Genomic DNA, 16,212 nt, shown 5'->3' on the forward strand with positions numbered 1-16,212 from the left:
AAAGACATGGGAAGGCCGAGTTACACAGGAGCCTGGCGGCCATTCTGAGAACGCAGTGTTTGAGTATGGGGTCTTCCTTCAGTGATCCCTGGATCCTAAAATGTAGATCTGACAGCCACAGTGCTGAGATGTCAGGAAGAGCGAATCTGGAGATGCAGAAGTAACCATGTGCATCCACACATCCTCCTCAGGGGATTCATTAATGTTCTCACTGTCATGATTAAAACCAGAAGAAAGCAGGTGAATGGAGGGAGGATTCCCTGGTGGGATAAAAGCTGATTGTGGCAGGGGCGTGGCACCAGGTGTGTATGTAGAGAGGGGATTGAAGCCAAGACATTGTCATTGGATCCACAATGGAGAGATTGGAGTGGTGGTCCCAGGCATGAGATGGTGCCTGCCCACATTCAGGGTGGGTTGTCCACCTGAATTATTATTCCCACCTCAGTTAATAATCCCTGGAAACACACTCAGCAGTCACAGCCCCAAAGGTGTGCTACATTAGTGCCCTCAGTGTCTCCTTTTCAAATCACCTTGTCAAACACATTAATCACCATACATATCATACAGTCTTTTTATTTGTCTAGATGGAAGTTGGAGTCTTCCATTTAGAAGAGTTTCTATCCCATGAGTCACTGCTCCATCATTGTAATGTTATGTCCACCAGGAGTTCACATAATGAGGCAAAGAAGAGGGCAGAGATAACAGAGAACAGCTCCTCAGAACTGGGATTAGAGTCTGCACTATCAAAACTGCCTTTTACAAGACATCTTAACCCTCACCCCAACCTGCCTTGGCATCTCTTACTGGGCTTATGGGAATGTGTGGGAAGCCGTTGCAGAGTGGCAGTTGCAGTTGCAGAGTGGCAGTTGCAGAGTGGCAGTTGGCTACTGCTGGCCACCACACATACATAGGCAGTAAAGGTTCTTTTGCCAAGATGAGGTTTTGAGAATTAACCAAAGTTAACCAATCAGATGAGAGACAAGTTAACCAATCAGATGAGAGACAAGTTAACCAAACAGATGAGAGAGAACGCCTCTCCTCGGCCTATATAAGCAGCACCAGTTCTGGGCTTGGGGTCACTTCGCCTCTGCAATCAAGCTCTCCCAATAAACGTGTGCAGAAGGATCCTGTTGCAGCGTCGTTCTTCCTGGCCAGTTGGGCGCGCACAAGAAGTGGTGCCGAAAACCTGGGAAAAGAAACATCTTCAGGCACGAGCGAAGACCCCCTGCTACAGGGAGGATTCAGAACTGCATCGAGGGGAAGGAGCGGTTAATAAAGTGTTCCCGTAAAACAGACTGCTGAGAAGGATCCGGCATGGATTCAGAACTCTTCAGCTGGGGAATGGTGGTACCAGTAAGTCTCCCCAATTGATCCCCGGGTTAAAGGTGGATAAAAAGAAAAGAAAAGGGAGGAAAAATAAAAGAATCAGTGATAATGAAAAGGAAATAGTGAAGAAAAGGGAAAAGAAAGGAAAGGAAAAGAAAGGAAAGAGGAAAGGAAAGGATAAAGGAAAGGAAGGGAAAGGAAGGAAAGAAAGGATCGAGATGATAAGGTTCCCGGTTTTGGGACAAGTTAAGGTTCATGAGTTATGCTTTTTTCTCCCATTGACCCTTTGTGGGTAGGTCTGATAGTTTTGGTCTTGTTTTTTTTTTTTTTTTTAAAGATTTATTTATTTATTTATTATTTGTAAGTACACTGTAGCTGTCTTCAGACACACCAGAAGAGGGCGTCAGATCTCATTTCGGGTGGTTGTGAGCCACCATGTGGTTGCTGGGATTTGAACTCTGGACCTTCGGAAGAGCAGTCGGGTGCTCTTACCCACTGAGCCATCTCACCAGCCCCCAGTTTTGGTCTTGTTTGTTCTGATATATGGACTCTGTTACTGTTTGAAACTTTGTGTCGAGGCAGTCAAGACAGGTCAGAAAATCCTTACAGAGCAACAAGAAAGTATGTTGGAAGAGGAGAAGGGCTTAAAAAGAAAAAAGAAAAAGAAATGAGACACAGTGTTATCAGGTGGACAGAAAGGACAAAATAAAAGAGCCGAGGAGGAGGAGAAAGGCAAATTAGCTTTTGTGCCCCCTCCCTATGCCTCCTCAGCAGCCGCCTATAAGCAGACCTTCTATCCGGAGGTTTGGAGAGAGGTTAGATTCTCCTTGCTGGGGTTGTGTTAAGGAAGGGCAGCGACTTTTGCAGGAGTACCAAGAAGGCATATAAGAAACAGAGAGAAATGAAAAAGAAGACGCACACAGAAAAATAAGTAACTTAAGAAATATAAAGAGAGAAAAAGAAAGGAATATAAAATATAAAGATACAGAGGATAATATAAAGATACAAAGGATAATATTAAAAATGAAGAACAAAAAATTAAGTCAATTTACCCTCCTCTCGAGGACTTTGACTAAAGAGGCAGCCTTCATCAAAGGCTTAAAGATAGCTCTCAGGGAAAGAGGAGTAACTATTAGAAGCAGCCACTGTGCAGAATTCCTAGAAGAAGGAGAAAAAATGAAAATAAGCTATTTCAGAGCCCTCCTAGGGACAGAAGGAAAACGGGAGACGTCCTGCTTCCTCTCTGGCTCCTATGGAGATATTTTTAGCTCCAGATAGGATATCTCTGTCCCTTTGAGACATCAAGTTCTATTCCTGTCTATTGTCTGTTTTTGGTGCACCAAATTGTCTATATGTCTGTCAACTCATGTTTGTTTTTGTTTGGATGATTGAATGATTGTTGTTCTGTGTTTCATGTTGAAAAATACAAAAAGCAGTTTCAGTCTACACAGTAGAAACTGACAAGTTAGCTGCACAGTGGCTGGGACTCAAGTACAGCTGAAAAAGCCCTGCTGAGGGCTGATTGCAAATGGAGCTCTTAAAGGGGCAGGCAGCCTTTTGCTTGTAACAGAAAGTTAGCTTAAAATTGGAAACTCAAGGTTGGAGTCATTCTAAACAACATGAACGAACCTAAGAAAACAGGTCATATGCAAAAGTAGTGTACAAAGGGTAGAAAGAGTAGGTTTGAAAAGAAAGTACATATCTTTACAAATAGAAGGAAAAACCTTTCAAGGTAGAAGATATTGTGATTTGTGGACCTGAAGAAGAAAGTATACAGCAAGCTTATGGCTTGTTTAATGAAACTTTAAAAAAATAATGGCTTGATTATTGCACCAGAAAAAGTACAGCAGTCTAATGTTAGCCATTTTTTAGGAGCCACTATTACTCTACGGTGTGTCACCCCACAAAAGATTAGTATAAGAAAAGATCATCTAAAGACATTAAATGATTTTCAAAAATTATTAGGAGATATAAATTGGATTCAACCTTATTTAAGGATCCCTACTTTGGAATTAAAACCTTTATTTCAAATTTTAGAAGGAGAATCACATATTACCTCATTGAGACAATTGACACCTGAGGCTTCTGATGTTCTTAGGAAGGTAGAAAAAGCGATCCAAACAGCACAGTTAAATCGTATAAATGAGCAAAAACCTTTGTACCTATGCATATTAAGAACCATAAATTTGCCAACTGCTGTGTTATGGCAAGATGGTCCTTTAGTATGGATACATCCACATATATCCCCTAATAAGACTATAGAGCATTATCCCACCATGGAGGCAAATATGGCCCATAAAGGTATAAAAAGTTCAACTACTCACTTTGGGAAAATGCCTGATAGCATAATTATTCCATATACTGCCGCACAAATGCAAGTGTTATGTGCGACTATAGATGAATGGGCCATTCTTAGATGCAGTTATTCTGGTTTAATTGATAATCATTATCCTAAACATCCTTTATTACATTTTATGCTATTGCATCCAGTGATATTTCCAAAGGTAACGGCTAATTCTCCTATAAAGGGAGCCGTTGATATTTATACCGATGGATCCAAAACAGGAATTGGAAGTTATGTGATAAATGAAAAGGCTGTAAGGTTGCAATTTACACCAGGAGCCCCTCAATTAGTAGAATGTTTGGTGGTTTTAGAAGTCTTTAAAAGATTTCTTATGCCCATAAATATTATCTCTGATTCTGTTTATGTGGTTAATGCTGTACTAGAATTAGAGACTGCCGGAAATTTTAAGCAGTCTAGTCCAGTATCTGAAATTTTGATGAAAATACAAGATTGTATTTTGATGCGTGAGCACCCCTTTTATATTCAACATATTAGAACACATACATCATTACCTGGACCTATGGTTAAGGGAAATGCAATTGCTGATTCAGCCACCAGAGATATGGTTTTCCTATCACAAAACTCTATAAGACAGTGCTAAGAATTTTCATCAACTTTATCATGTCCCTGCTTCTACATTACGACAAAAGTTTAAGCTCACACGAACAGAAGCTCAAGATATTGTCCTACAGTGTGGTAGATGTGTAGAATTTATTAATGCACCTTCCGTCGGCGTTAATCCTCGCGGATTGCGACCCCTAGATGTTTGGCAAATGGACGTCACGCATATCCCAGCTTTTGGGAAATTACAATATGTACATGTGTCCATTGATACCAGTTTTTGTGTTACATGCCTCTCCATTGACAGGGGGAAAAGCAGTTCATGTCATATCTCACTGCTTGGAGGCTTGGGCTGCATGGGGCAAGCCTTTAGTGCTAAAGACAGATAATGGTCCTGCGTATACTTCTTCTAAATTTAGCCAATTTTGCAAACAAATGGAAGTGAAACATATTACTGGGTTGCCCTATAATCCACAGCCAAGGCATCATTGAGAGAGCCCATCGTACTTTGAAACAATATTTGCAAAAACAAAAAGGGGGGATAGAGGCTATGACGCCAAAGATGGCTCTATCCCTTACAATATTTACTCTTAATTTTTAAAAATTGGATGATGCTGGAAGATCACCAGCCGAAAGGCACAGACAATGGCCTCAATCACCCAATGAAATGGTCAAATGGAAAAATGTCCTTGATAATAAATGGTATGGCCCGGATCCTATATTAATTAGATCCCGGGGAGCTATTTGTGTTTTTCCGCAGGGTGAAGAAAATCCACTTTGGGTTCCAATGCGACTGACAAGGACCGTGAAAGATCAAGATGAATCCCAAGATGATCCTGCTATTCTTACTCCTGATGATTGAGACTGGGATAAGTATACCTTTGTGGGCCATAGTAAGATCATGGCCAGTACCTTTACCGGTACATTCCAATTCTTCTACCTAGCCTTTGGTTTTTGCAAAGGAATGTTTTTTGGATGTGCCTTATGCACGACAAACTCCTCAAGAGCCACGGGTGTATAAGAGTACTAGTTTTCATTTAAATTATACACTATGCTTTGTGCATAATGTGGATAAACCTTTTACACCCTGTATATTTTTTTTAAGAAAAAGATTATCTCTAATTGGGCAGATCAAATTAATACTGCTGACACTATAAGTCAGATAGCATAAAAAACGTCTGAGGCATTGCTTACCCTGCAAAGGGTGGATTCTCATATCGCCTCAGGGTTAATGTTAGTGAATCAGAGAATGGATATTTTACAACATAACATGGAACAGATGATGGGTGTCATACAAATGAGTTGTGTGGCATCCACCCCGCATGTGTGCACTACTCCCGTTAGGTATATTAATGATTCTTTCATTAGAAGTAAAGACCTATCAAATTATCTGAAGGGGAGCCGGTCGCAGGAGCTGGAAAGGTTGCAGACGAAGCTGCAGATACAGATCCTGAACCTTAATGGAACCAGAGTGGAACCAGTGACCCTTGGAGGCTTTACCTCTTGGCTTACCTCTGCTTTTTCTTACTTTAAGGAATGGGTGGGAGTGATTTTGTTTGGTGCTGCCATATGCTGTGGACTGGTGTTCATGCTCTGGTTGGTATGCAAATTCAGAACCCAACAAAAACGTGACAAGGTGATTATAACTCAGGCACTTTTAGCTATTGAAAACAGCACCTCCCCTGAGGTTTGGTTATCTATGCTCAAGAATTAGTTGGCATCTGAGTTCTCTGCTCTTGCACCCCACGGATTTATGGATCCATTGCACTGGGATGAGAGAGACTCAACGATCATTGATCGGCCCTTGCACATCGCTGAGGTTTCCTCATTGCACACGATAGGGTGATCATGATTTCCCCACTAATTCATTTTTTGGCTGGCCTCTTTTGTAGAGTTTGCCCTAGGTCATTTAGCAGTTACTGTCACACAGCACTGCAGTATCCAAAGATGGGCAACTTTCCTCATGCACAGACCAACCTAAGACACGGGGCCCAGTGGCGATAGGGTTACCCTATGACAGGAAAGGCTGTGACATTAGAGGAACGACCTAAAACAGGAGCCACGGCGGATGGACATAATTGCACAGGCCTAGACCAGCCTCATTTTATTAAAACAAAAAGGGGGAGATGTGGGAAGCCGTTTCAGAGTGGCAGTTACAGAGTGGCAGTTGGCTACTGCTGGCCACCATACATACATAGGCAGTAAAGGTTCTTTTGCCAAGATGAGGTTTTGAGAATTAACCAAAGTTAACCAATCAGATGAGAGACAAGTTAACCAATCAGATGAGAGAGAACACCTCTCCTAGGCCTATATAAGCAGCACCAGTTCTGGGCTTGGGGTCTCTCTCTCTGCCTCTACAATCAAGCTCTCCCAATAAACGTGTGCAGAAGGATCCTGTTGCAGCGTTGTTCTTCCTGGCCAGTTGGGCACGTGCAAGAGGAATGTGCCATCACAACCAACTAAACAGAATCACTCACAGATGTAACATCAGAATTCAGGGGAAACCCATGGTGCCCAAGGAACCAAGGAACAAACCCTGTATGTTAAACATGCTGCTGTGGCCGGAGAGACAGCTGTGAAGTCAGAAGTGCATACTGCACAGTATCTTCAGCTTGCCTGTGAGGAACTAAATGAAGTTGTTTCCTGTATAACAGTTAGCCTGGTAATGGTGTCTCCACAGTGTAGTAGAACACCGACCAAAACATATGGTAATTTCTGAACAAGTGATTCCCCAGGGAGGAGGAAGAAAAAGGCTCTACTTCCTGGTATTTCCACATTCCAGGGGTGTGCTTACTCAAAGCCACCAAGATGCCACTGACCAGACATGTGAGGACATGATCAAAAGGCTCCAGCGTGGAGGACAGAACAGTCAGAACTTCAAGGACATCCTTGGCTACTATTCACTTCAGAGCCAGCCTGGGCTCTGTGAGATTCTGTCTCAAAATGCAAAGAGAAAACACATTTTAGTTGTATTTCTAGTGTCCAGTTCAGTAGCGTTGAGCACGTTCAGGGTGTGCTCAGCAGATCCCCAGGACACACTGACACCCTACCATTCCAAACACCTCCCAGGGCTGTGGCTAAAGACTGCTCATCTCCATGCATAAAGCACCAGTTCCATCTGTCGCACTGTATCAACCAGGTATGGGGCGCATGCCTGAAATCCCAGAGCATAGGAGATGGAGGTGGGAGGGCCAAGTGCTCAAGGCTGTCTTCTCTGGCTGCACTGTGAGTTCAAGACCAGCCTAGGCTAGGTTTGAAAACAACTCCGTTCCAGGTGTGCTACAATCCTATAATCTTAGCACCTGAGGGACAGAAGCAGGGGGGACCCCCAGGAAGTTTGAGGCTAGACTTTCTATATAGGAATTTTCATCCCTACCCACCTGGGGACACTCTCTTATAAATAATGAACAGGAATTTATCAGTAGCAATCATATAATATTTCTACCGTACAACTGTGACAGAGATAAGTGACCCAAATCGTGGGAAATATGGCAAGTGGTGACTGTTCAACAATTACTTTTAAAGTCCCATTGAATTGTAAATCCTCAGAATTTATAATTATGTCCATTTATAGAAACTAGCTTGGCTGTTTTTCTTGAAAATGTAAACATTCTCCCTCCTGGGTTAGTTAGCTCCAGTAAACCACTGGCCCTCATCCCAAAGAGAAAGAATAGAAAATAATTTCTCTGATTCCTAAAGACCTTAACACATAATGTTCTATAACCCTGGGACTTACTCTATGGTCATAATTCTTCCCCATTTCCCCCACAAATCACATACCTGTCTAAAGAGCATTGAATCCTAGGAAGCCAAATTCTTACTATTAAGACTAATGAGCACTGTAGTTGAAATATTTTGCTTCTTACATTATTTGTTAAGATTCAAAAAGATATTTGGGGGCTGGGCTCTCATGGTGCACACCTTTAATCCCAGAACTCAGGAAGCCGAGACAGGTGGATCTCTGAGTTCAAGGACAACCTGGTTCTAGAGCAAGTTCCAGGACAACGAGGACTACACAGGGAAACCCTGTCTCAGAGAAAATAAAGACATTTCTGGGAGTCTGGAGAGATGACCTAAGTGGGCAAAGTGCTTGCCATGCAAGCTCGAGGACATGGGCTATAATCCCTAGTACCCAGTGTTGTATAAATGGTGGCACCTACCATTAAATCCAGGACTCAAGAAGAGGGTTCAGGCCGGGCGGTGGTGGCGCACGCCTTTAATCCCAGCACTCGGGAGGCAGAGGCAGGCGGATTTCTGAGTTCGAGGCCAGCCTGGTCTACAAAGTGAGTTCCAGGACAGCCAGGGCTATACAGAGAAACCCTGTCTCGAAAAACCAAAAAAAAAAAAAAAAGAAGAGGGTTCAGTAAAAGTCATTTTCAGCTACAGAGATGGTTCAACGCTATCCTGAGCTAGAAGACTCTGCCTGAACAAAACAATAGTTGAACAAAGTAAAATGTATTTAAAGATCAAATTAAACCCATTTTTTGTTTTAATTACTTGGAGGAGGGGGAGGAGGAAGAGGAGGAGGGAAAGGAGGAGGCGGGAGAAGAGGAGGAGGGAGGGAGAGGAAGAGGGGGAAGAGAAGGAGGAGAACTGAGAAGTAGCAAGACAGCTCAGGGGATAGAAGTTCCTGCTACCAAATCTAGCAATTCTGAGTCTGATTCCCTGGACCCACATGCTGGAAGGTGGGAACTGACAACCCCTAAACGCCAGACATGAGCCTTGACACACAAATGAACACGCACACGCGCGCGCGCACACACACACACAAATACACACACAAATTAAAATGTAATCCAAGAATTTAAATCCATGTGTAACTCGTCCAGATGTTTGTCTCTGTCACAGTTTTGACAAACGTAAGTGGTTTTGTATGATGTGGAGGTAACCTGGGCTGTCCCCCATTGCTACTCATACCTACAATATTTAGAAGCATCTTAAGCTACAGGAAAGAGGGCTATATCCTCTACTCAGCCCTCAAGGTCAGGATTAGAGGGTGAAAGTCAACATTGTTTTTTTTTTTTTTTAAGATTTATTTATTATATGTAAGTACACTGTAGCTGTCCTCAGACACACCAGAAGAGGGTGTCAGATCTCATTACGGATGGTTGTGAGCCACCATGTGGTTCCTGGGATTTGAACTCTGGACCTTCAGAAGAGCAGTCGGGTGCTCTTACCCACTGAGCCATCTCACCAGCCCGAAAGTCAACATTGTTGAATGGAGAGGAAGGAAGATTAAGTTGACACATGGGCGTCTGGGTGGGTGCTGGAACAGGGGCATGGCGAGGAATATGAAAGGCCCTTTGGGTAGGTATTTAGTTCTATGGGCAAAGGCCACGTTTACTTCCTAGAGCGGCTAGGGGAGCTGAGACAGTGTCCACCAACTGAGGGAAACAGGTAGCCCGGAGCCCCCGCTCCCACATACACTCGGGTAGCAACGGCCAGGGGCGGCGCATGTGCGCCTTCAGACGCGGCCAGTGATTGGCTTCTCTGGGGACCAATGAGATGCAGGGATTCTCCAAGCTCGACCAATAAGGCCGCGCAATGAGTCACCTTCAACCAATGAGACCTCGAGTATCCTGTCCAGGCTGGCCCCGCCTTCCGTGCCTCCTGGACCCGCACCAGGAACACTGCACACGGTACCGGTCGCCATCGAAGCTGGGTTCACGGAGGACACACTGTGGCCTGAAAAAATTTTGCTGGTTTAAAAAGAAATAGACCGGTATTCCCCGAACCCAAGGAGAGAAGCTAAATGGAAGGAGGAGGAGGGGTCGTGGGCGGGACTCCTGAGGGACCCCTCGGTCTGAGGGAGCAGCGCTAGGGGCCAGGACTCCTGGATCGAAGGAAGAAAGGCTGGGGGTCTGGAATTCTGGGTCTGAGAGAAGATGGTGGGGGACCTGGAAAGCTGGTGCCAGGACTCCAGGGCCTGAGGGAGGAGGCTAGTGTCTGGTCTGGGAGAGGAGAACTGGGGGTCTAGACTTCTGTGTCTGAGGGAGGAAGGTTGGGAGTCTCGAACTCTGGAACGTTAAGTAAGATGGGGGAAAGCTGGCCCCCGGATTCCTGGGTCTGAGAGAGGAGGCATAGCGATCTGGAATTCTGAGTCTGAAAAAGGAAAGCTGGAGCCCGGGCTCCAGGATTTGAGGAAGGCGGACTGGGATCTGAATTCGTTGGTCTGAGGGAGAAAACTGGCTAATCATGTCTGAAGGAAGAGGCTAAGGTCTAGTCTGGCCAACAGTCTTGCTAACTGTGTCAAAGGGAGGAGGCTAAGGTCTGGTCTGGCTACCGGGTCTGAGGGAGGAGGCAAGGGTCTGTCTATTGAGTCTGAGGGAGGAGGGTTAGGGATCTGGGTGTGAGGGTGAAGGGCTGAGTTTGAGGCCCTCAGCCTGTATTCTGAGGCAGAGGAGGCTGGTGTGGGACCCCTATGTCTAAGGAAGAAGAGCTGGATTCTCTTCTTCTTTTAGGAGTGCTGGGTTCTGAACTTTTGCTCTGACGGAGGACCTGGAATCTATATTTCAGTATCAAGGAGCAGAATTTCCCTAGACTTCTGTGTCTGAGGGAATAGGCCGGCTGCCCAGAATCATGTGTCCTTTGGGAGGGAAGTAGCTGGAACTCAAACTCCTGAGTCCTAGGAGGAAGAGGACAGTGCCCTCCAAATTCCAGTTTTGGTGGAGCTAGACTCTATGGGCTAAGATGCTGAGGCCTTGAGAGGTTTTTGCTGTTAAGGTTAAGTCCCTAAGGCTTAAAGCATAAAGCCCCATTCTCCTGTATCTACAAGTTGAAGAAAAACAGTTGCCAAAAACCTATTGTTTAACTAAAGCTGGCCGGGTCTTAGAGCTTTGGAAACTGAGGCACGATAAACCCGTGGCCTTGCTGTTAATTCACAAGCTACTTCAGGACAGACTTAGGGTCTCGCACACCATAAATCTACCACCAAGTGGACACTTAGAGAAAACTAAAATTTAACCCCTCTCTGTCTGGTTGAATTGTGTCCCAGTTCCCAGGTCCTGATCGGCTCTTCCCAACCTTAGAGAAGCCATGGGAGTCTGCCGCATCCAGTATGTCCTGCTCATCTTTCTTCTAATCGCCTCACGTTGGACTCGTACGTGTGGGGTATCTGTAGGAAATGACTGGCCCACAGAGAGTGCTGGGGAGGGGTCACCCCCACAGAGAAGGGCAGTTTCATTTTTTTCCTCATCTTCCTAGTGGTTCAAAATACCTACTGCCAGGTGAGTCAAACCCTGAGTCTGGAAGACGATCCAGGCCGTACCTTTAACTGGACTTCAAAGGCTGAGCAGTGTAATCCAGGAGAACTTTGCCAAGAAACGGTCCTGTTGATTAAAGCAGGTAAGATAGAAGAGAATGATGGGCCTCAGCTGCCAGCCCCTCAGTGCAGGCTCATGGCAGTCCAGTTGGCCAGTTTGGTCTCCAGGCCTAACTAACACCTTGCCTGTCTTCTCAGCTTCGTTTCTTTCTTTTTCCTCTCACTCCCACTGATCTGTGTTTATAGCTAAACTCGATACCCTCTGGCAATAAAGATGGCCTTTGGAAAGCCAGCCAAGTCAGGGAGGTGCTAGTCTCGAATGCATATGGATCTCAGTTGAATCTCCAGAACCCACATAAAAATGCCAGGCGTGGGTGGCATGAGCTTGTGGTCCCAGCACCAGGGAGGCAGAGGCAGGGGGATCCCTTAGGCTTGAGAGAGACAATAGCTGTGTCCTCTGCTTTCTCCCTGCTGAGCACTGGGCCCACTATTCACGTTCTCTACTTCCTGTGTCACAGATGGAACCAGGACCGTCGTTTTGGCCAGTAAGAGCTGTGTGTCTCAAGGAGGAGAGGCGGTGACTTTCATCCAGTATACCGCACCTCCTGGCCTGGTTGCCATCTCTTACAGTAACTACTGTAATGATTCCCTCTGCAACAACAAAGACAGCCTAGCGACAGTCTGGCGAGTACCAGAGACCACAGGTACCTGGGACGTGGGGATGAGCACTAAGGTGTCAGGCTGTCTTCTGTGTTTCTGCTCCGCTTACCCTCAGTGGGCCAAACAGAACAGAGTCCCCCAGTCTGCAAGGTTCTTTTCTGTGTTGTTGCCTTTGCAGTCCAAGCCCCTCCTCAACTCACGTTCACACTTTGTAACACTGTAGATGGGAGCTGGAGAGATGGGTCAGTAGGAAAGGTACCCCTGCCTGTGCCTACCATCCCAACAGCAACCCTGCCCCCATCTCTGTCTCAAACCCTTCTCCACTCGGATTTCAGCTCCTTGAAGATGTTTGCTGAGCCATCTTAAGTAGTTAGGTGACCCTCCATTTTCTTAACTTGAATGGAGTACCTGAGTTGTAATACCGCTGATTACCCACAAACCTTTGTGCTAGAAATGTCCCTTCATTGCCGGGTGGTGGTGGCACACGCCTTTAATCCCAGCACTCGGGAGGCAGAGGCAGGCAGATTTCTGAGTTCGAGGCCAGCCTGGTCTACAAAGTGAGTTCTAGGACAGCCAGGGCTACACAGAGAAACCCTGTCTCAACCCCCCCCCCCAAAAAAAAAAAGAAAGAGAGAGAGAGAGGGAGGGGGGAGGGAGGGAGGGAGGGAGGGAGAGAGAGAGAGAGAGAGAGAGAGAGAGAGAGAGAGAGAGAGAGAGAGAAAGAAAGAAAGAAAGAAAGAAAGAAAGAAAGAAAGAAAGAAAGAAAGAAAGAAAGAAAGAAATGTCCCTTCACTTCAGTCACCACAGCTAAGCAGAGTGTGGAAGTCATGTGGTCACTGGGGTTTCTTTTTTAGTGTGTGTGCGTGCGCGAGTGTGTGGTGTGTGTGCATGCACAGGTGTGGAAGTCAGAAGACAGCTCTAGAGAATTAATTCTCTCCTTCCACTTTCATATGGGTGCTGAGAATTGAACTCTGGTCTCCAGATTTGAACGATAAATGTCTTTACCTGCTACATTATCGCTGTAGCCCATTGGCTGAGGTTCTGATGAAAAGAAAATCAATTGAAAGAGTAGATGGGACTTAGTAATGGTCTTGGTTAGTGTGGCCTCTACACAGCACAGGTTGGGGAGAGACAACAGCCAGGACCAACTTCTCGGGGTGCTAGGCACAGCCTTAACCATCCCTCTTTATCCCCATCCAGCAACCTCCAACATGTCAGGAACCCGCCACTGCCCAACATGTGTGGCCCTGGGGTCCTGTTCCAGTGCCCCCTCTATGCCCTGTGCCAATGGCACAACTCAGTGCTATCAAGGAAGACTTGAATTCTCTGGAGGTAAAGATCCCTCAAGTTTCTGGTGCTTGGGGTTCTAGAGGTGAGGGAAGACTGGGTCCCCATTCTCTAAGCTTTCCCTGTTGCTCCATCTTTTCTGGTTCCTAGGAGGCATGGACTCCACCGTGCAAGTTAAAGGCTGCACCACTACGATCGGCTGCAGACTGATGGCCATGATAGACTCAGTGGGACCCATGACAGTGAAGGAGACCTGTAGTTACCAGTCATTCCTTCAGCCCCGGAAGGCAGAAATCGGGGCCTCTGAGATGCCCACTTCACTGTGGGTGCTGGAGCTACTGTTTCCGTTACTGCTGCTCCCCCTCACCCACTTCCCTTGAAGAGGACACTGGGGGTCAGGGGAGGCCTTGGTCCTAGACACTGGGACTTTGCCTAGGAGGGAGCCTTCCGTCTGCTGATACCAACTGGAAGAAATGGGGATGGGGTGTGAAGAACAGAGAAAGAGGATGCATGTGTATTTGACACAAATAATAAAATTAGTGATTTGCTATTAAATGTGTGCGCATGCATGCGTGCTTTTGGGGGGCAGGGGAAGGGGGGAAGGTGTTCAAGGACAGCTTTCAGAAATGAGTTCCCTCTTTCCACCATGAGGGTCCCAGGGACTGGACTTGGATCACTGGGCTTTAGTGGCAAGCACCTTTTTATCCATTAATTTATTTATTCACTTTACATCCAGATTACTGCACCCCAGCCTCCCTCCCATACTTCTCCCCTTCTCCTCTGAGAGGGTAGAGACCCCCCCTGGGTATCCCACACACACCCTGGCACATCAAGTCCCTCAGGGCTAGGTCCCTCTCCCACTGAGGCTAGTCAAGCCAGCACAGTTAGGGGAACGGGATCCACAGACAGGCAACAGATTCAGGGACAGATCAAGTGGTTGGGGGACCTGCATGAAAACCAAGCTGCACATCTGCTATATATGGGGGGGGCAGCTATGGCACTCATAGGCAGAGGCAGTGTGGGAGGGCAGCACAAGTGTGCTCTTTGGTTGGTGGTTCAGCCTCCAAGGGTCCAGGTTAGTTGACTCTGTTGGTCTTTGTGGAATCCCTATCCCCTCCTGGTCCCTCAGTCCTTCACCCAAATCTTCCATAATCCGCTGAGCCAGTTCACCTACCCAAATTTGTGATTTGTGTTTGCTTCAAGCCATGAAGTGGGGTTTCAGTGCTGAACAAGAGGGGCCCCTAATGTCTGTAACACACATTTTCCAGATAAGAAAACAGTTCGGATAAATTTTAATTTCCCACATTCACAAACTGTAGCCAGAGACAGGCAAGGTGGTACATGGCTGTAATGCCAATACTCAGGGAATATAAGGCCAAGCTGCTCGACATAGCAAGACCCTGTCTCAGAAAACGGCTGGGTGTTTAACACAGCACTCCAGAGGCAAAGGCAAGTGGATCTCTGGGAGTTCCAGGCCAGCCTGGCCTACAGAGTGAGTTCTGGGCCAATTATTATTAATTATGTTTAATTATTACTATTAAATATGTAATACATTATTGTTTATATTTGTGTTATCATATAATATAGTTATGTTTGTTTGTTTATTTAAAATGGAGTGGGGATAGATTATCAAGAAATGACTTCAGGCAGAGCCAGGACATAAACATAGGTATTTGACCAAGAGTTTGATTTTTCTCTCACCCTACTATGCTAACTTCTCTGTGGGATCCCCAGCCCAAACTTAAGGCCAAAGCCAGCTGCTTTGAGAGTCTTCTATCCGCTATGGCCATGGGGCACGAGGAGAAAAATTAGACTCCTCAGTTCTCCAGGCCTAAGGAGCCCGGACCCCCATGTCCTGAGGGTTCCCCTCTCTGCAGCCTTCAGAAGGGAATGGATGGACGTGAATAGACGTGGACGGACGTGGATGGACGTGGATGGACGTGGTCCTAAGACGTGGACGGACGTGGACGGACATGGATGGACGTGGTCCTGAGACACAGATGGCGCATAGAGGGAAGAAAGGGCAAATAAGTGGAGGGAGGCACTGTTTTGACTTTTAATCTTATTTTACTTGATTATTCTAGATTTTGTTCTGTGTGGGAAAACTGCTAATTAAGGTCCACATCTACCATTAACCTGGTAGCTGCCTGAGCTCTGAACATAATGGAGGGCTCCCTTCACTGCCAGAGCGTCCCCTTCGCGGAGTTCAGCCCCCACACCTCGACCTGCAGAATGTCAGGTCACCTTAGTTAGATGGCACGTTCCACTTCCTTTCTCCCGATGAGGATCCTCCAGCCAGCACCTAGATTCCTGCAATGCTTCCCCATGCTAATGAGACATTCCAGGACCCTAAGCCTTCAGCCCATCCTGGATGTTTCTACCACTCCCATCTGTTCCCGGAAACTATAGAAACCTTGAATAGACTAGAGACACTATATAACTATATAAAACTATAGAAACTATAGAAACCACATGAAGTCAGTCTGCCTCCCTGCAGATGGTCCCGGTGTCTTCTTCACCACACATACTCAGAGGCCTTCCGAGCCCACCTCCCCGCATCCATCGGCCCATCCTTTCTGCTCCCCTTGCCCTCGTGACCCGTGTATCCCTGGCTGGCCTGGAACTCACCGTGTAAACCAAGCTGGCCTCAGATTCACAGAGTTCTGCCTGCCTCTGCCTCCTGAGTTAGACATTTTTAACATAATTTTTTATTAATCCCTTCAGAATTTTGTACAAGTATGTATCCACAAGCCAAACTTCTCACTGTAACTCC

The 16,212-nt window shown here is 46.1% G+C and overlaps 1 protein-coding gene across 1 annotated transcript; it reads left to right on the forward strand.

Moving 5' to 3' along the window:
- Positions 1-9,859: 9,859 nt before the first annotated feature.
- On the forward strand, positions 9,860-13,953 carry Tex101 (testis expressed 101). The gene is made up of 6 exons (XM_021168382.2): positions 9,860-9,953; positions 11,226-11,330; positions 11,435-11,575; positions 12,011-12,196; positions 13,353-13,484; positions 13,590-13,953. Exons 2-6 carry the CDS (start codon positions 11,267-11,269, stop codon positions 13,817-13,819), a joined length of 753 nt encoding a protein of 250 aa, XP_021024041.1. The 5' UTR covers positions 9,860-9,953; positions 11,226-11,266; the 3' UTR covers positions 13,820-13,953.
- Positions 13,954-16,212: the final 2,259 nt, after the last annotated feature.

This window comes from Mus caroli, unplaced genomic scaffold, assembly GCF_978045245.1.
Source record: "Mus caroli unplaced genomic scaffold, Mus_caroli_1 scaffold_8, whole genome shotgun sequence".
Lineage (NCBI taxonomy): Eukaryota > Metazoa > Chordata > Mammalia > Rodentia > Muridae > Mus > Mus caroli.

Coding starts and splice junctions, on each gene's coding strand:
- Tex101 (XM_021168382.2), top strand. CDS start 11,267: ATGGGAGTCTGCCGCATCCAGTATGTCCTGCTCATCTTTCTTCTAATC. Junction 11,331..11,434: donor AATCGCCTCACGTTGGACTC/GTACGTGTGGGG, acceptor TCATCTTCCTAG/TGGTTCAAAATACCTACTGC. Junction 13,485..13,589: donor AAGACTTGAATTCTCTGGAG/GTAAAGATCCCT, acceptor TCTGGTTCCTAG/GAGGCATGGACTCCACCGTG.